Here is a 21,638-nt window from a genome sequence, read left to right on the forward strand (position 1 = left end):
TGTATATGCCAGGAGGCAATTTGTTCTTGGCAATTTTCTGAAAGATTTACTTTTCAGTTTGATAATTTCACATCAGGTAATATTCACCCACAAGTTTCACATGTCAATCCATATGCCTGTGTTAACAGGCCAGTGATAATGCTGAAGAGCCACTGTGACAGGCTTAACATACTGCTAGTTTCACACGTCAATCTGTATGCTCAAGTTCACAGAGGTAGGCAACTGGGATCAACTGTAAGTGCAAGAATCTTCACATACTGCTAGTTTCACACGTCAATCTGTATTCTCAAGTTCACAGAGGTAGGCAACTGGGATCAACTGTAAGTGCAAGAATCTTCACATACTGCTAGTTTCACATGTCAATCAATATGCCAGAGTGAACAAAGTCCTGTGGTGAGGATCAAGAGCCACTGTGAAGGGCTTCACATACTGCTAGTTTCACATGTCAATCTGTACTCCTGAGTTAACAGAAACAGTCCAGGAGGCTGAATAGACATTACAAGGGGCTTCACATACTGCTAGTTTCACTTGTCAAGCCGTATGTATGTGTTACCAGAGGCAGGCACAAGGATAAAACAACAGTAAGTATCTTCACATATTTCCAGTTTCACAGTTCAATATGTATGCCTGTGTTCAGGCTGCAAAGAGGATCAAGATCCACTATCAAGGGCTTTACATACTGAAAGTTTCACGTGTCGATCTGTACACCCGAGTCCACAGAAGTAGACAACTGGGATCAACTGTAAGTGTAAGAATCTTCACATGCTGCAAGTTTCACATGTCAATATGTATGCCAAAGTCCAAAGATACCACTGACGACAATGAAGAGCCGCTGTGACAGGCTTCACATGCTGCTAGTTTCACATGTCAATATATATGCCAAAGTCCACAGATGCCACTGACGACAATGAAGAGACGCTGTGACAGGCTTCACATGCTGCTAGTTTCACATGTCAATATGTATGCCAAAGTCCACAGATGCCACTGACAATGAAGAGCCGCTGTGACAGGCTTCACATGCTGCAATTTTCACATGTCAATATATATGCCAAAGTCCACAGATGCCAAAGTCCTGTGATGAGGATGAAGAGCCAATCAGAGGGGCCTCACATACTACAAGTTTCACATGTCAATCAGTATGCCCAAGTTCACAGAAGCAAATAACTGGAATCAGTTGTCAGTACAAGAACCTTCACATAGAGCTAGTTTCACATGTCAATCTGTATGCCCGAGTGAACAGAATCCTGTAATGAGGATGAAGAGTCGCTGTGGGTTGACACAGCCGGAAATATCTTCACTGCATGACCATTTAGTAGCTCCATCTTTTCACACTGATCATCATCATCATCGTCGTCATCATCATAAGCATCTGAAATGGCCACTCAAGAAAATTAACAGGAACAAAGCAAAGCTACTTATATAACTTACTTCTGAGAGCAAAAGTAGCATTATTCATTAATATGCCTGTTTTCTAATTCATTGTGTTCTTTATGTTCTAAACCTGAAAAAATATTTGGAACAGTCGGAATAAGAAATGAATCATCTTAAATTTGTACATATATTTCCATTTGTTTTCTTCTCAACTTTTACCTGAAAGGAAAAATCACGTCTAACATGAGGCAATGAGGTGATTAAAGGATTAACTTGTCATGCTGAAGTAAAAAGTAATGCAATTTATGTAAAAGTTTCATGATATCAGGACAGGACATGAGCAGGTTGTTTGCAGAAGCTGATTTTCACCGGAGATTTATCCATGGACATAAAAGCTTTCTACAAGTTTTGAAAAAATAATTCTGCTTTTTTTCCCAGCACAAATTTAAATCAGTACTTGTATGTGAACAAGTTTGACATGAAGCTATATGAACAGAAGCAATAACTGTTATAATTTTAGAAAGCTTTGGAAATCTCAAATTTGGAATTAGATCTGATAATGGGGTGTACAACATTAATATTATTCTTCCAATATCAGACATGAAGTATTCATGCGATAGCATTGTCCTTATGACATCTTACACTAAGTACTGTCCTTATGACACCTTACACTAAGTACTGTCCTTATGACACCTTACACTAAGTACTGTCCTTATGACACCTTACACTAAGTACTGTCCTTATGACACCTTACACTAAGTACTGTCCTTATGACACCTTACACTAACTACTGTCCTTATGACACCTTACACTAACTACTGTCCTTATGACACCTTACACTAAGTACTGTCCTTATGACACCTTACACTAAGTACTGTCCTTATGACACCTTACACTAAGTACTGTCCTTATGACACCTTACATTAAGTACTGTCCTTATGACACTTACATTAAGTACTGTCCTTATGACAGCTTACATTAAGTACTGTCCTTATGACACCTTACACTAAGTACTGTCCTTATGATTATTCGTCAACAGGCTTTTAATTTCTAACTTTGTTCATCTTTAATATAATTACTAATTGTTCCTGTCACGATATGGCTGAAATATTGCCGATGTGACGATAAATATTAACTCACTCACTGTCACTCACTCACTGTCCTTATGACAGCTTACATTAAGTACTGTCCTTATGACACCTTACATTAAGTACTGTCCTTATGACACCTTTCACTAAGTATTGTCCTTATGACAAGTACTGTCCTCATGACAGCTTACAAAAGTATTGTCCTCATGAAATATTACATTAAGTACTGTACTTATGACAGCTTACACTAAGTACTGTCCTTATGACAGCTTACACTAAGTGTTGTCCTCATGACAGCTTACACTAAGTATTGTTCTCATGAAATATTACATTAAGTACTGTACTTATGACAGCTTACACCAAGTGTTGTCCTCATGAAACATTGCATAAGTGTTGTCCTTATGTCAGCTTACATTACTGTCCTTAAGTGTGTCCTTATGACAGCTTACATTAAGTATTGTCCTTATGACAGCTTACATTAAGTATTGTCCTTATGACAGCTTACACTAAGTGTTGTCCTCATGTCAGCTTACATTAAGTGTTGTTCTGACAGCTTACATTAAGTATTGTCCTTATGACAGCTTACATTAAGTATTGTCCTTATGACAGCTTACATTAAGTGTTGTCCTTATGTCAGCTTACACCAAGTGTTGTCCTTATGTCAGCTTACACCAAGTGTTGTCCTTATGTCAGCTTACACTAAGTGTTGTCCTTATGTCAGCTTACACCAAGTGTTATACTTATGGCAGCTTACACCAAGTGTTGTCCTCATGACAGCTTACAATAAGTATTGCCCTAATGACAGCTTACACTAAGTATTGCCCTAATGACAGCTTACACTAAGTATTGCCCTAATGACAGCTTACATTAAGTGTTGTCCTTATGTCAGCTTACACCAAGTGTTGTCCTCATGACAGCTTACACTAAGTATTGCCCTAATGACAGCTTACACTAAGTATTGCCCTAATGACAGCTTACATTAAGTGTTGTCCTTATGTCAGCTTACATTAAGTGTTGTCCTCATAAAATATTACATGTGTATTGTCCTTATGACAGCTTACATTAAGTGTTGCCCTTATGTCAGCTTACACTAAGTATTGTACTTATGTCAGCTTACACCAAGTGTTGTCCTCATGACAGCTTACACTAAGTATTGCCCTAATGACAGCTTACACTAAGTATTGCCCTAATGACAGCTTACATTAAGTGTTATCCTTATGTCAGCTTACATTAAGTGTTGTCCTCATAAAATATTACATGTGTATTGTCCTTATGACAGCTTACATTAAGTGTTGCCCTTATGTCAGCTTACACTAAGTATTGTACTTATGTCAGCTTACACCAAGTGTTGTCCTCATGACAGCTTAAACTAAGCACTAAGTATTGCCCTAATGACAGTGTATTGCCCTAATGACAGCTTACATTAAGTGTTAGCTTATGTCAGCTTACATTAAGTGTTGTCCTCATAAAATATTATATGTGTATTGTGCTTATGACAACTTACATTAAGTGTTGCCCTTATGTCAGCTTACACTAAGTATTATACTTATGTCAGCTTACACCAAGTGTTGTCCTCATGACAGCTTAAACTAAGTATTGTCCTCATGACAGCTTACACTAAGTATTGTCCTTATGTCAGCTTAAACTAAACTTGTCCTTATGACAGCTTAAACTAAGTATTTGTCCTTATGACAGCTTAAACTAAGTATTTTACTTATGAAACCTTACAATATTATTATACACATGCCCTCTTTAGAGAAGCATGCATTTATAGTCCTTATGATAGTTTACATAAATATTGACCTCTACTTGACAATACTATTGTAATAGATTGCAACCAGATTATACTTACAACTGCATACAATAACATTGCCCTTATGGTTGAATGAGTTCATATTATCCTCATGATAGCTTACAATAAGTGTGACAACTGACAATATTATTATCCTTTTGGTGGCTTACATCAGTACATTCCTTGTAATAGCTTACATAACAATCATCCCTATGATACCTTGACGATCCTGTAAACAAAGAACTCAGCAATCTACAATAAATCCTTGAAACATACACTGAACTAAGCACTATGAAACTGACATTAACGGACCACTGAAATGAAGCACGTAATGAACCAATTTAAACACTATATGTTCCCTGTACACACTGGTGCATAGACCACTACACCCTCGTTGACACATGCAATGTACACTCAGCACAGCTAATGGTGCATCACAAACACAGCACAAGCCATGAAATCCATACCACAAGGAGGCAATACAGGAGGATATTGACGAGGGTGTCATTCACAACCATCGCACAGCACATAACGACAGATTACATAGGCAGATCGCATGCATTAATAACACTTTTAGAACAACAAGATGTAGAACAATATTTTCTTTTCATATCAAGCAGTATGTCCGGTAAAACACGATTACGTTTTTCATATGATAAATGTAAAATTTTCATGTCTCCGTTTGGAGCCTCAGTAAGAGAATCGGATTGTGGTGAAGTAATATTTCAGCGGGGATATTTCTGGTTAGTCGTAGTGTTTATGAGGACATGTTTATGGAGTGTCTGTGCGGTTGTACAACTACACAGGAGAGGTCTCAGAGGATGAGAGATTGTTGGCACCACACACAATCCACGCAGGACAATATAACCTGCTCTACAGCAGGCTGAAATTTATCATCACAAACTACTTTCCATTGACAGATTATATTTGGATATGTGCGTACTTTCAATTCATCTGAATAAGGAGGGTGAATAAGTTCAGATAGATCTTTGACCTCAGTTCTTGAATGGTTTGAAGCAAACAAGAACGTTTCTCTCAAAAAAACATTTCTCATCATCATGTTGGTGGTAAATGTTGTTTAATGCTGCAGTCAGCAATTTTCAAGCTGTATCCCAGTGACCTCAAAATATTCGATTCTGGATCAGGTAAATACGCGATGAAGAGTTTCGGCAAATGTCCAGCCATCAATGAAAGAGGACACATACTGAAACCAGCCACAAAGCCAGACCACTTGATCACATTATGAGTGGTGCCTTGTGACATACAAGCAATACTGGAACTATTCAGACCAAAACCTCTAAGTTGATAAAATCATCTCCTATACAATATGGTATCAACATTATTTTTTCTCCTTCTGATTCAGGCACTACATAATCAATTATATCTTTTTTTAATTTTTTTATGTCTATCAATCCTAAATTTCCATTATAGGCAGACTGAGAAAACCACAAGAAATGACTTTTCAGTTGTTTCCTATCAGTGACAATTCACAGATTTGTCAAAGTATTCAGCACCTGCTCAATTCAAAAGAGTTTGTTTTCAACAATGTTACGAAAACCGGAAATCTGAAACAGATGACACTGCACTTCTATCTGTGTTCAAGGCTTGAGGCTATGTTTGGGCATCGGATTTTGTGGGAGATAGATTATTTATTTAGACAAAGCCTCGATGACATTTCAGTTGTGCTAAACAATAGTTATTTTCAAAACATTAGCAAGTCCAGTTAACGATTTGTATTTGAGCACAGCTTAAGGACAAATCTCTGTTCAAACAGTTTCAGGAAATTGGTCAAACGGTTGGCCAAACAACTTAATGAAGTATCAACTTTACAATCACAATATGGCCAACTTCCAATAATCTGATCCTAATCTGAACGTCTTGTCCCCATGACCAAAGAGGTCAGCCCTGTCAGCAAGCTAACAATGTAAGGGTGTCCTCTGCAGGATATCATCATACTCCCCTGTCAACAGAAGGCATGTCCTGCTTCACATATTGTACAGTACTGAGATGATAGCTCAGCCCAACTTTGGGCATGGATGTGACGATCTGTTATGATCAAAGAGGTTGCCAGCTGACAATTTAGTACGTCATCTGAAGGATGACTTCAGTCTCTGGTACATGTGCACCAATAACTAACATACTGCAGCTTCTCGTGTAATCTATAGAATGAAACACATCACTTTGTCATTCCCAATGCATTGCATAAACACTAGTCTTCAAGTGATACCCTACAGGTGGCAAAGTGAAATTAGTAACAGCTAAGGCTTTGTTTTTAATGTACCCTGAATACAAAATATATTAAAAATTGTAAGCCTTAAATTATGTTCATGTATAATCATTCCAATAGAATAGACAGATCAGGGATTTGTCTGTACCTGCTCAGAAGCTGATATTTGGCTCCTGGTGTGCAGCAAGTATCAATGAATAGGATGTCACGATACATAAGTTTCATGAATCTATACGTATCACGATACCCATGTCACGATTCGATACGTATCACGATACCTATTATTGAGGCATTATTGCGTAAATTTAGTTACATTTTGAACATTAATATTTCATATTTTATAATTGTCCATGAAAAGATCAACATTTTTTATTCTCAGAGATGAAAAAGTTCTAATTTCCCGTCTTTGTGCATGAAAAATAATCATTTATAACTCTCATAACATCAAAATACATGATACAATTGCAAAATGTATATGATACATAAACATATTTAAACCGATACTTTCAAACTAAACATCGATACAGTTTTGAATGCATCAATAATTGTATTGTCTTAGAAAAAGTATCAATGCATCAATGTATCAATGTATCGTGGCATCCCTATCAATAAATAATCCCAAATGGAAATATACAAATTCAAGTCGTGTTAATAGTAATACAAGCGACTAACTGTAACCAGATTAACAAACATTATGGCCCTTGTCACTTCTGTTGTAAGGTAATTTGTGCATCAGTAACACCAGGCCCAATAAGAACCAGTCTTGAGGTTAAGTTATTCAATTTTTCACAAATATGCGTCTATAATGGTACAGAGTGTTGTATCCAAGATAAAACCATTAAAAGCTCCGGCACAATTACGATTTTTAAGTCCAGACTTAAAACCCACCTTTTCTCAGCATATTACTTACAATTTCAACTGTAAATACTCCAGAGTATATTCTGTAGTGCTTAGGATGTGGAATAGGCACATTATAAAAATGCACTTATTATTATTATCAACCATGCAGATAGCACATGCAAAATAATACCCAAACCTAAAATATGTACAACATTGACAATATAAAACTTCCATGTAAAGCTGAAGCAACATGCAAACAAACTGAAGAAATAATTCTAAACCAGCAGACTCACCATCATAGTCATCTTCGGTTCCCCCTCCCCACCGTGGGCCTCTGGTTCCGATGCCACCCCTGCCACAGCCTTGCGGATATCTTGTCTGGCCTTGATGCTGGACGACACACTAGGCAGACGGATGTCTAGACGGGACCCAGCAGGTGTGCTCACCTGCAGCAACAGTAACAACAACCTCACCATCACCAACTGCTTCAACTTCAGGGGGAGTGAGTGAGTGGGTTGTTTTTGAGTGTGTGAGTGAGTGAGATAGAGAGAACTGGTTCTAACAGGTTCTTAAAGGTCAACCCTTTGTGGATACAGTGAGTGAGTTTAGTTTTACGCAGCTTTTAGCAATATTCAAGCAATATCATGGCAGGGACACAAGAAATTTGCTTCACACATTGTATCCATGTGTGAAATAGAACAAAGGTCTTCATTGTGATTAGCAAACGCTTAAACTACCAGGCTAACCCCACCGCCCCTGGGAGTACGAGATTTGTTATCGATGTGGAAGGGTTTTGTCACTTTTTTACGACACTTTAGCCACATTGAAGCATTATTGTACCAATATCGCAGTTCGGGACACTCGAGACATGTTCCACAAACTGTTTCCCATTACTCACAGTGTTCACTTACCTTCACACCACTGCCACAAAATAACATTCAGTCCACATGACTGGTGTTTCTCATGTTTGGAAACAAGCACGTTTCTACTCATTCATAACAGTCCAGCCTACATGTATTCGTATCTACACCTACCTTTTGATTGAGAGCATACAGTTTGTTGGTGATGTCCCTGCCAAGCATGGTGTTCATGATGTTGGCGAGGTAGGGTTCCTTGACCAAGAGGTACTCCAGACTACGGCGTGGCCAGAAGATGTAGCGACACATGCTGGCTGCTATCACAGACACCTGGAACTTCTCATCTCCACTGACACTGGACTCAAACTCAGGAGAGTCGATGAACTGCTTGGAGCGGATTGTGTGGAGCAGGTTCCGGTTGCTGTATACATTCATCCTGCAAACACAAAGTCTTTATGTGCAAGAACAAGAGAATGATGTCCAAGAACAAAGGAGATATATACAAGAACAAGAGAATGATGTCCAAGAACAAAGGAGATATATACAAGAACAAGAGAATGATGTCCAAGAACAAAGGAGATATATACCATGATGAACAAAAGGAGATATATACAAGAACAAGAGAATGATGTCCAAGAACAAAGGAGATATATACAAGAACAAGAGAATGATGTCCAAGAACAAAGGAGATATATACAAGAACAAGAGAATGATGTCCAAGAACAAAGGAGATATATACAAGAACAAGAGAATGATGTCCAAGAACAAAGGAGATATATACAAGAACAAGAGAATGATGTCCAAGAACAAAGGAGATATATACAAGAACAAGAGAATGATGTCCAAGAACAAAGGAGATATATACAAGAACAAGAGAATGATGTCCAAGAACAAAGGAGATATATACAAGAACAAGAGAATTATGCCGAGGAACAAAGGAGATATATACAAGAACAAGAGAATGATGTCCAGGAACAGGAGAACAAGAGAGGAGAATGATGTCCAGAGATACAAAAGAACAGGAGAATATGTATAGGAACAAAGGAGATATATACAAGAACAAGAGAATGATGTCCAGGAACAAAGGAGATATATGAGGAACAAGAACAAAGAAGAGAATGATGTCCAAGAACAAAGGATATATATACAAGAACAGGAGAATGATGTCCAAGAACAAAGGATATATATACAAGAACAAGAGAATGATGTCCAGGAACAAAGGAGATATATACAAGAACAAAGAGAATGAATGTCCAGGAACAAAGGAGATATATACAAGAACAGAGAAAAGAGAATGATGTCCAGGAACAAAGGAGATATATACAAGAACAAGAGAATGATGTCCAGGAACAAAAGGAGATATATACAAGAACAAGAGAATGATGTCCAGGAACAAAGGAGATATATACAAGAACAAGAGAATGATGTCCAAGAACAAAGGAGATATATACAAGAACAAGAGAATGATGTCCAAGAACAAAGGAGATATATACAAGAACAAGAGAATGATGTCCCAGAACAAAGGAGATATATACAAGAACAAGAGAATGATGTCCAAGAACAAAGGAGATATATACAAGAACAAGAGAATGATGTCCAAGAACAAAGGAGATATATACAAAGAACACAGAGAATGATGTCCAGGAACAAAGGAGATATATACAAGAACAAGAGAATGATGTCCAGGAACAAAGGAGATATATACAAAGAACAAGAGAAGAGAATGATGTCCAAGGAACAAAGGAGATATATACAAAGGAGATATACAAGAACAGGAGAATGATGTCCAAGAACATATATACAAGAACAGGAGAATGATGTCCAGAAGGAGATGTCAAGAACAAGAGAAACAAAAGGAGATATATACAAGAACAAGAGAATGATGTCCAAGAACAAAGGAGATATATACAAGAACAAAGAGAATGATGTCCAGGAACAAAGGGAGATATATACAAAAAGAACAAGAGAATGATGTCCAGGAACAAAGGAGATATATACAAGAACAAAGAGAATGATGAGAATGATGTCAAGAGAAGGAACAAAAGGAGATATATACAAGAACAAGAGAGAATGATGTCCAAGAACAAAAAGGAGATATATACAAGAACAAGAGAATGATGTCCAGGAACAAAGGAGATATCCAGGAACAAAGGAGATATATACAAGAACAGAATGATGAGAATGATGTCCAAGAACAAAGGAGATATATACAAGAGAGAATGATGTCCAAGAACAAAGGAGATATATAAAAGAACAGAGATATATACAAGAGAATGATGTCCAGGAACAAAGGAGATATATAAAGGAAGATGTCCAAGAACAAAGGAACACAAAGAGAATGATGTCCAAGAACAAAAGGAGATATATACAAGAACAAGAGAATGATGTCCAGGAACAAAGGAGATATATACAAGAACAAGAGAATGATGTCCAGGAACAAAGGAGATATATACAAGAACAAGAGAATGATGTCCCAAGAACAAAGGAGATATATACAAGAACAAGAGAATGATGTCCAAGAACAAAGGAGATATATATACAAGAACAAGGAGAATGATGTCCAAAAGAACAAAGACAAAGGAGATATATACAAGAACAAGAGAATGATGTCCAAGAACAAAGGAGATATATACAAGAACAAGAGAAAGAACAAAGGAGAATATATGCAAGAACAGGAGAATGATGAACAAGGAGATATATACAAGAACAGGAGAATGATGTCCAGGAACAAAGGAGATATATACAAGAACAAAGAGAATGATGTCCAAGAACAAAGGAGATATATACAAGAACAAAGAGAATATATGCCCAAGACTAAGGAGATATATCCAAGAACAAAGGACAAGAAAGAGAATGATGTCCAAGAACAAAGGAGATATATACAAGAACAAGAGAATTATGCCCAAGACTAAGGAGATATATACAAGGACAAGAGAATGATGTCCAAGAACAAAGGAGATATATACAAGAACAAAGGAGATATATATGCCCAAGACAAGAACAAGAGAATGATGTCCAAGAACAAAAGAACAAAAGAACTACATACAAGTACAAGGAAATATGATGTACAATAGCAAGGGCATTAAACCCCAAAAAATACCAAGTACAAGGGAATTATGAGATAATCATGTACCCAAATCCCCAAAAACCACTAAAGAATCATCATAGAATAAAGAAGGACATCATACAGAAGAAGGTATCAGGTCAAAGTGACAGAGCCTGTGACCACCACTTTTTACATTTAACTGTACAGAGATTCTGATGATGCTTTGATTTGCTTTCAAGAGGCAAATTGATAGAAACAGTTTCAAGATGTCAAGAAGCAGAAATATATAGAGAGAATGCTCAGGATGTTTCAACAAAACTGAGTATCAGAAATGAAATGACAGTTACAAGCATCTCAAATCAGTCTGTGACTTAAGATACCAGCCTAAAACCAAAGTCCCTTAAATCTCTTTTTGTCTTGTAAGATCCATGAATGCCAAAAGCCAATCCATCACCAAGATCTACAGAAAATGATGTCAACTGAGAGGTTCTCTCTCATCAAATCAAAGGCTTTTGCCACAAACTGTCAAAGAAATAATCATTAATTCATTCTGCTTTGACTCTCTGTCACAGATTCTTATTACATTTTACTGATTCTAACCATGGGCACGATAGGTGGAAATACCATAGCAGATTGCCTTTTGAACATGATACAGTTATAATCACTAACAGGTACTGAAGACATCAGAGTTATGATTGAGTTTAGTTTTACGCCACACTCAGTAATATTCCAGCTATATGGCAGTCAGAGTTATGAAATCTTCTGCTATATTTGGACAATCCTCTTGTGGACATGCAGTTCATGGAACTTCAATTAGCAATTACTAATAGCTTCAGGGAAACATACAACGGTTTTTGTCTGTAACAATATTCTGTAACATCACTTAGGACATCATTGTTAATGGATGGTTTCATGTCAATCGTTAAGTAGTCTTTAGTGACTGACACATTTCCTCTGTGACAAGACTGATGAAAGTCTGTCAAAATATGCACTGAAGCTAGCCCCAGACATTGAAGCATATTTGGTGAATAATTCATATCTCACGCAACCTACTCAAATTTCCATAATAAACTGACTGCTAAAACAACAATCAGAGTGGGACAATGGCTCTTGTTTGTGTTCATGGTGTAGGGACTAAATATTTCACGGTGTTCTTCTCATGGGGACACAGAGCATCCTCCAACACAGAACCAGTATCAGCATCACTTCAGGGGCCAATTCAAAAGTTCTATATAAGGTAAAAAACTTATTTTCAATATTTTCTATCCCTAAAAAATAATTTTATAAATCCTGACTGCTTTGAAATACTCATTTACATACTGTCATAACGAATTAGTGCTATTCATTATGTCTTAATATAACATGAAAGTATTCTGAAATATCTAGAAAAGGAATGACAGTTTTTTCACTTTATTGTTTGACGCCATACTCAGCAATATTCCAGGTATATGACAACAGTCTGTAAATAATTAAGTGTGGACCGGACATTCCAGTGACTGACATCATGAACATCGCTCTACACTAGTGGTGTTCCGATTAATTGAAATAATCGAAGATTGGTCGCAGTGGCCAAACGACCAAGCAATCGATCACACTTTCTCATAATTGAACACAAACAATTTTGGAACCGCTGTAATAGAGTTTGAAATACTTGATGATGGAACATATCTAGGACTTTGTCAAGGCCGGAAAACGTGTTTAATTCTTAGAAAACTCACTTCACTTTCTGAAAAGTCATGACTGAATATTTCTTGAAGAATCTGGGAAGTTTATGTTACACTGGAACTGAATCATTTTCCACTGGATGTGAAATTTGCAAATGTAATTTGTGCAGTTTCTAAATAAAACAAAAACAACAATAGAGAACCAAATGTTTTTTCTTTATACTTATCTGCAACTACAACCTGAATAGGAAAATCTAAAAAAATGACGCTAACCAATCTTTTTCGATGATTGGTCGTTGGTATCGAACCAATCATCAATTGTGAGATTTCAACCAGTTCCCAACACTACTCTACACAATTGGGATATCATGGCAAATGAGTATTGCAAAGTTCAGTTTGGACAACGATCTCGTGGAAAAAACAGGACTGGTAGAATAAAATGAGATTTTGGGGTTATTATTCCAATATAAAACATAGAGAAGTAAGGCAAGTTAGAATGTTTGACGGAAACTTTGTAGGGCCCTTCCCTAATGAATCAAGACTTTTATTCAACATCAAACTTTTGAACTGGTCCCTGGCACAACATCCGGCTGGGAGTATTTGCCTCCAAGTAGCTTTGAAAGACATTAACAACAAAGTGTTATGTATAATATGGAACTATCTGGGTGTTACTGCTTTTGAATATTCATGAAGTGACATCATCATATTGTTCTGAAGTTTTCTTCAAAAAGAGAAAACCTACAAACTCAACTGTGAGTATCCATGCCAGTATTGTTACATAACAAAAGAGTGTTACATCACCAACAATTAATAAACATTGTCCAGATGAGCATAAACTATGAGCTTTCCATGGAATGGCTACACACATTTCTAGCAAATGTTCCATTTCATTGAAAATATCTTAGACTGACTGACTGAGTTTGATTTTACGCCGCTTTTAGCAATATTCCAGCACCATCATGGCGGGGGACACCAGAAATGGGCTTCACACATTGTGCCCATGTGGGGATTCGAACCCGGGTCTTCGGCGGGACGAGCCAACGCTTTAACCATTAGGCTACCCCACCGCCCCGAAAATATCTTAGAAGGACATGCAGTAATATACCTGAAATACTTTCAAAGCAGGTGCGGTAGGGTTACCTAGTCTTTTCAAACTTTGCATGTGATTACGAAGACACAGGTTCGATTCCCCACATGGGTACAATGTGAGAAATGAAATTCTGGTGTCTTCCGTCTAGGGCTGGGATGATACACTATGTCACGATACGATACGATACATATCGCCATAGTTTAATTGTGAAACGATAAATGTACCTTGAAAGAATGACACAGTATTAAGATTTGAAATGATTTATTTCAAGATATTTGTGTATAACAATAACACTATTGTAATAAACAAACAAGTAACTCCATCATACTTGCGTATATTTCACTAAAATAAGTACTTTAACATGTTTAAGATAATACTGTTTTCAAAATAAGTCGTGTATCGTTTTGCATCGATACACCAGTCGACGATACGATTGCTGTATCAAACTTAAATGTATCGTGATGTATCGGTGCATCGGTGAATCGTCCCAGCCCTACTCCCGCCATGCTATTGCTGGAATATTGCCAAAATCGGCGTAAAACTCACTCATTCAACTTGCTCACTTGTAATATGAACTTCACACATGATGTACTCACTGTCCCGAGATGAGGATGCCAAGCTTGTCTGTCTTAGTGATAGACTGTGTAGCGTAAGCCTCTCCTTCATGAAGATTCATCAGGGTACAATATTCTGGACTCACAAGCTTCTTGAACACAGACCTGTGGAACAAAAGACGTGTATGTTTGACTTGGAATTTGACGGTCCTGAGGTGAGGTGAGGTGAGGTGAGGTGAAAGTGGGTTTAGCGTCTTGCTTGAGAATAATTCGCTCATATGACGACGTGCATGCTTGTGTATGTGTATGTGTATGTGCGGCTGCTTGTACTAGCCAGGACTGAAGCTGGTTTTATAGTGCTAGCCCACTGAGATACCATGCCGCAGTGAAGCAGGAATACCCCAGCCGACCAGTCCTTGTTTTACCCTTTAATGCCGAGCGCCAGGCAGGGACCAACAAGTACCATATTTTAACGTCTTTTGGTATAACGCGGTCGGGGATCGAATCCGCGACCTTCCGCTCTCCGGGCGGACGCTCTAACCTCTACACCACGGAGGCGGTTTTGACGGACCTGAAGGGATGACTATTTGGAAGTCTGCATTGATTAACAACATACTTTTTTCTAAAAAATTAAAAAAACTGAAAGAAAGATCCTGTGCAAAGTTGACAGTTTCAAATGACGTTAATCAAATCTGGCTCGGAGAATAGTGATTGACGACATGAGCATTGATCAATCCCACTGGAGAACGACATGTATGAACCAAGTGACAAGCATGGATTGCTGAAGACAATTCATAGATCTTCCTTTTCCAATCGACACTTGTTCGAACATTGTCAGTCACTATTTTTTGCCCTTCAAGAAGCTACTAGCATGTGTATCATTAAGAAACCACTGCAACCATTTATCAATAAATTGAGAAGTACAGGGAGAATCCAATGGTGGGAGAAAGTATTAATGACATACAATAAGCTGTGAGTCAGTGTTTGTACCTGGGAACTCGGAGAGGTTCAAATGTGGAGCTGTATACATCCTCCAGCTCCTCACAGAACTTGACTGGTCGGATGCGGTACATGAGGAACAGTGTCTGCACACCATTGATCAGCATAAAGGCAAAGTTCCAGGAGAAGAAGTCCGGGGCACACAAGATCACCCAAGACCAGATGGACAGCAGCAGAAACCCTGTGGGAAAAGATTTAGTGTCAGGATCAGATGAACAGTGGCAGAAATCCTGTGGGAAAAGATGTAGTGTCAGGATCAGATATACAGCAGCAGAAATCCTGTGGGAAAATATTCAGAATCAGGATCAGACAAACAGTGGGAGAAATCCTGTGGGAAAAGATTTAGAATCAGGACCAGATGACCAGCAGCAGAAATCCTGTGGGAAAAGATTTAGTATCAGGATCAGATGAACAGTGCAGAAATCCTGGGAAAAGATTTAGTGTCAGGATCAGATGAACAGTGGCAGAAATCCTGGGGAAAAGAATTAGTGTCAGGATCAGATGAACAGTGGCAGAAATCCTGGGGGGAAATATTTAGTATCAGGATCAGATGGACAGCAGCAGAAATCCCAAGAATTTACCACGACACCACCCTACAGTCCAACTTGAATAGGTGAGAAACAAAAGTAAAGTGTTTAATAGTTATTCATACTAATTTCAAGGAATACTGAAACTGAAAGTGTCCTTAAACATTAGTGATGTAATGTTATCTTCAGATCTTTAACATGTGTCACCTCTAAAGACATTAAAAGAAGGTACTTGTTGTTACTGGCACTCCACATTTTGGCTGCTGCACACACAAACAGCTGGAAGGTCAAGTCACACTGGCTTTCGTCAGGGGTTGTAAGAACTTACATGGACGTATTGATGCATCACACATTTATTGGGATGGTAGGTCCATCTGTGAACCAAGCTCCCTCATGTCATGAATGGAAATCATTCTGTAGGTTTTTCACTTACCAAAGACAAAGAAAATATGTAGAAACAAGGCTCCATACGTTGTGTCTGGGGCACACAGCCCAACTAACACTGCTACATTGGCCAGCTGAAACAGCATATGATTGGTTGGCTCCCAGCTGTTACATCCAATCAGCTTGTCCATCCACATCTCTTCATTGACCACGTTCGTGTAGTTAAGGTCAAGGACAAACTTGAAGGATGAATTTTTAACCCCGGTGAAATCTGACTGCAAAAAGATTTAAAGGTCAAAGTTAAAAGAATGAAAGTACAGTTTTTCAGATTCTCTTTCTTTCCTAGAAATTTACAGTGATGCAAAAGAGTTTTAGGTGACAGTGAAAAGTAACAATTTCCATGAACTGTCCACCATGTTTATATATTTAGCTTTTCGTGGAGCCAGACTATTTGGTTGTGGTCTAAGACTTGCCCTTTGTTTTCATAAATTGACCTTTATATCCCAATAACATATCTATCTGCCTTTGTAATCTTTTTGTATTCATATATTTCTTCGTTGAGTTGAACTTTGGATAACTATTCATGTAGGCATCATTAACTTCGACACAACAGTGTTTGAGTGTTAGTTTGTTGTTCAACACTCTATTCATCAACATGCCAGCAGTTTGTACACAATCAAGTCAAGACCACACAATCCAATGATTGACATCACAATAATCTTCTCATTGGCACATTGTGATATGCCTAGACCAAATCTGCAAACTTTACAACCAATACCTGTCAGTCAACTCTTACAACAAGCTTGTAGAACAACCATCCCAATTCAGGTTTTCATGGTGCTGAGATTACGTATCTGACTTGTCTAGGAAATTTATAGAACTGATCCAACAGTCATTTCAAAACTATTAAAATTTTAAACAGCAAATGGTACCAGATCAGCACATGTAACAGACAGAGCTTCCGAGTCCAATGATATGATTCAAGCCACAGAACTTCTAATCTGTGGCTTCAAACACCACCAACCAAATTGGGAAGATGACAAGAAGAGGACATTGTGCGTGATGACTCCACACCCTGCTATGCATACACAAGAGTTCCACCAGAAATGTTTAACTGGGTAAGAGGTAAGTTCCTTCTCTTATCCAACTAAATGGCATCAAATTGAAGAAACCGAAAAATTTGAATAACCTAAGGAACCAGTCCATCGATTGTTTGATGTAGTTATAGATAAGTTCTCAAACTAAACTGTTCACATGACAACAAATTTACATTGCCTAGACTTCTGCCAAAATGCAGTTACTCATAGGGCTGGGACGATTCACCGATGCATCGATGCATCGTGATACATTTTAAGTTTGATACAGCTATCGTATCGTGGACTGGTGTATCGATACACAACTTTTTTTCAAAACAGTATTATCTTAAACATGTTACAGTGCTTATTTAGAGAAAAATACGCAAGTATGATGGAGTTACTTGTTTGTTTATTACAATAGTGTTATTGCTAAACACAAATACCTTGAAATAAATCATTTTAAATCTTGATACCATGTCATTCTTTCAAGGTGTATGTATCATGATACGTATCGTATCGCAGGTAAAATATCGCGATATGTATCGTATCATCCCAGCCCTAGTTACTCCAATGATAACTATAACAATAAGGGTGTATACAAACAAACCACAACTTTATTGCATTTTGATGCTACATTTCGGCCTAGATTCTCACTCTTGCTTGACAGAGATATAAGAATCTGTATCGACAACGTCACATCAAAATGCAATAAAGAAGTTTTCATCCACAAAGTACCTTACCTTCATTATTACTAATCAGCTTCTAAAATGCCAATAATAGAGATCGTGACCATAATCACCACTAAGATTCACTTACAGTCCAATGCCAACCTGTCTCTGCTTGACAAAGTCCACTTCACATTTAAAGAAAAATATGTAATATTAACTTATTTGTAATACAAGAAAAAAAAAGTATAAATAAATAAAGTATTTTTATGAAACATATTTGAAACGATGCAGTGAATTATATTAGTAATGGAATAATTCACTTCCATAATGAGCAGCCTGAGATTCAAGACATATCTACCATTAGTCACAAAGTTAGGAATCTATTTAAAAGTAAATTAAATGCACCAAGTGTGACATTTCAAATGCCAAGCAAGTGCTCTAGATGAAACAGCGCCAATCTTGCAGCATTACGGTACATATACCTCAAGTTTCTAATGTGTTGCTACAGCAACACTGGATTTTGCCATAGTTGTACATTTGGGAATGCAATTAGCCAAAGTGCAGAGATTTATAGAACGTAATCGCTTCATGATAATGCAATCAACGGTTCCCTTTTGAAACAGTGAAGTGCATGAAAGTAAATTTGGCTTTAGTTTTGAATTTACCTGTAATCCTACACCTCTTAATTATTTGAGACGATAATGGAAGCTTACCAACATCACATAAAAAGACATAAATCACTTATCTTAATGATGTTGTCAAAGTAATAGGAAAATTTAAAGAGCATATTTACTAAAATTAAAATAGATGACTCTCATTTAGCGCTTAGTCAAAATATGGGAATGGGATTTAGCTCACCTGAATCCCAGATAGATGCCATTTTATTCAGATTCTCGCTGTGAAAGATACAGTGATTATTACATGAGCGAAAGTAGAGATTATAACATGAGCAAGAGTGAAATTTTTTTATCATACAATCAGCTTTTATTGAATATGACACAATCAAATTTACTGACCCAATAACAACAGAAATAGGCTGATCGAAAGGCACATGTGGACAGAAGAAAATCAAATTAGTGACATGTTCACTTGATGAAGTCATTGCAACATTGGCACAAACAGACCTTGGTCAACATCAGGACATGTTTCACTTGATGAAGTCACTGCAACATTGGCACAAACAGACCTTGGTCAACATCAGGACATGTTCACTTGATGAAGTCACTGCAACATTGGCACAAACAGACCTTGGTCAACATCAGGACATGTTCACTTGATGAAGTCACTGCAACATTGGCACAAACAGACCTTGGTCAACATCAGGACATGTTGCAACTTGATGGTCAACATCAGGACATGTTCACTTGATGAAGTCATTGCAACATTGGCACAAACAGACCTTGGTCAACATCAGGACATGTTCACTTGATGAAGTCACTGCAACATTGGCACAAACAGACCTTGGTCAACATCAGGACATGTTTACTTGATGAAGTCATTGCAACATTGGCACAAACAGACCTTGGTCATCATCAGGACATGTTTACTTGATGATGCAACATTGGCACAAACAGACCTTGCAACATTGCAACATTGGCACAAACAGACCTTGGTCACATCAGGACATGTTCACTTGATGAAGTCACTGCAACATTGGCACAAACAGACCTTGGTCATCATCAGGACATGTTCACTTGATGAAGTCACTGTAACATTGGCACAAACAGACCTTGGTCAACATCAGGACATGTTCACTTGATGACATTGCAATACAGGAACAACCTCGCTTGGGTCAACTGGGGACTTACCATGAAATCCTGTTGGTACAAAACTCAAGAGACAGCGCTCATGGACATCCTGGCTAAAGAAGAAGATTCTTCCATTGTACCTCAGTGAAGGTGGAAATTTAAGTAATTCATACAGACCGAACGAAGACATGAAAATCAAAAGGCTGATACGATGCAATGGTATGAAGGTGGGATCACTGAATGAAGACAGAACAGTGATTCAGTATCGTCGAAGATGGAAGCAAGGTTTGAGGAGGCCTGGAGGACTCAGCCGAAGAATCCAGAGTAGACAGGATTGTCAAACAACAATCTAGGATCAACTGCTGTAGAATCGTAGATGAAGCAAGAGGGTTTGTCGACTAAAGTCACGTTTGAATGCAGACAAAAGGCTAGAGGTGATTGGATCAGATGAGGATGCAAGTAGGAAGGAACAACAAATTGCACAATGGAACAACTGGAGGGATAGTTGAACATGGAAGATGAACAGATCACCAACCCTAGGGGTTTCAATGAATAAAGGGAAGGAATTGGCAAACCTGGTGAGGTTGCCGATTCTTTCATAACTACCAAGCTTTACAGGACTGACAGGACAGTTATCAGGGGATCAGACAAAGGATTCCTTTTCTATAGTTCAGATGTCTGGAACAGGCGCCTGAGGGTCTCGCTACGATAAGAGCCTGAGGGATCATCCAAGAACAGCATTAGCGAAAGTAAGCATCATTAAATCATCTATGTCAAGGTCACAATTCCTTCTCTACACGCTGAAATCTAATAGTCCCTGTCCTTCGTTCTCTGAGAGCTTGCTTTCCAATAACCAAAAACTGACCATCATCAAGACAATTACAGATGTTGCAACGTTTATACCAACAACAGATTCTGGTACAATGAATGAAATTCATGCAATGAAAAAGTCTGTTACATTAAACAATGGTTGTTACAAGGGACTGAAACTTCATTCCAGGTCATTTCCACTCCATGGTCGAAAAGCAAGAAAAAGTGCATAAATTGAGATAGGATAAGTTTAAAAATTGTATTTATGCACAGTATCTCCTAAGCCTATTAAGGCAGAAGGTGAAGCCACTTAGTACATAAACATCTTAATATTGTTGCATATTACACGTATGTGACACAAATCCTGTCTGTCTGTCTGTATACAGATCAATTGAGGATTTCATAACAGTTAGCAGTATCTGTTCACTCTCTATATTCTACTTTATGTTACCTGCTTTCGGGGGCGGTGGGGTAGCCTAGTGGTTAAAGCACTCACTCACCACGACAAAGACCCGGGTGTGATTCTCTACATGGGTACAACGTGTGAAGCCCATTTCTGGTATCCCCTGTCGTCATATTGCTGGAATATTGATAAAAGTGGAGGGAAACTAAACTCACTCACTCGAATGATTAAGAATAACTGCGTACATGGTTAGCTTGTTACTTGGCAGTGATTATACATCTCCACTGAATATGTTAGAGCTCAGCTAATAGTTGTCAGTGTTAGTGAAATGAAGGTAATACCCGTGTCATGTAAAATAGGCAGATCGAAGATAACCAACCATGTATAACATATCATCCAACGGGACTGTGTGATACATAATCATTTGGGTCATTGTCCTTGTCATATTCATGATTTATTGTCACCGTCATTGTATTATTGCACTGTTGTTTACT

General features: G+C 37.9%; 1 protein-coding gene across 1 annotated transcript in view; it reads right to left on the reverse strand.

Moving 5' to 3' along the window:
- Positions 1 to 258: 258 nt before the first annotated feature.
- The window catches only part of LOC124280768 (blood vessel epicardial substance-like), a 34,294-nt gene continuing 12,914 nt past the window's right edge, over positions 259 to 21,638 (reverse strand). The window contains exons 2-7 of the mRNA XM_046716744.1: positions 16,489 to 16,714; positions 15,520 to 15,709; positions 14,572 to 14,694; positions 8,353 to 8,611; positions 7,612 to 7,764; positions 259 to 1,369 (exon numbers count right to left, since the gene is read on the reverse strand). Coding sequence (XP_046572700.1) covers positions 1,310 to 1,369; positions 7,612 to 7,764; positions 8,353 to 8,611; positions 14,572 to 14,694; positions 15,520 to 15,709; positions 16,489 to 16,714 — 1,011 coding nt within the window. The 3' untranslated portion in view covers positions 259 to 1,309. The remainder of the gene's footprint in view (positions 1,370 to 7,611; positions 7,765 to 8,352; positions 8,612 to 14,571; positions 14,695 to 15,519; positions 15,710 to 16,488; positions 16,715 to 21,638) is intronic.

The sequence above is a fragment of the Haliotis rubra genome, unplaced genomic scaffold (assembly GCF_003918875.1).
Source record: "Haliotis rubra isolate DU_JTF1 unplaced genomic scaffold, ASM391887v1 Scf273, whole genome shotgun sequence".
Classification (NCBI taxonomy): Eukaryota; Metazoa; Mollusca; class Gastropoda; order Lepetellida; family Haliotidae; genus Haliotis; species Haliotis rubra.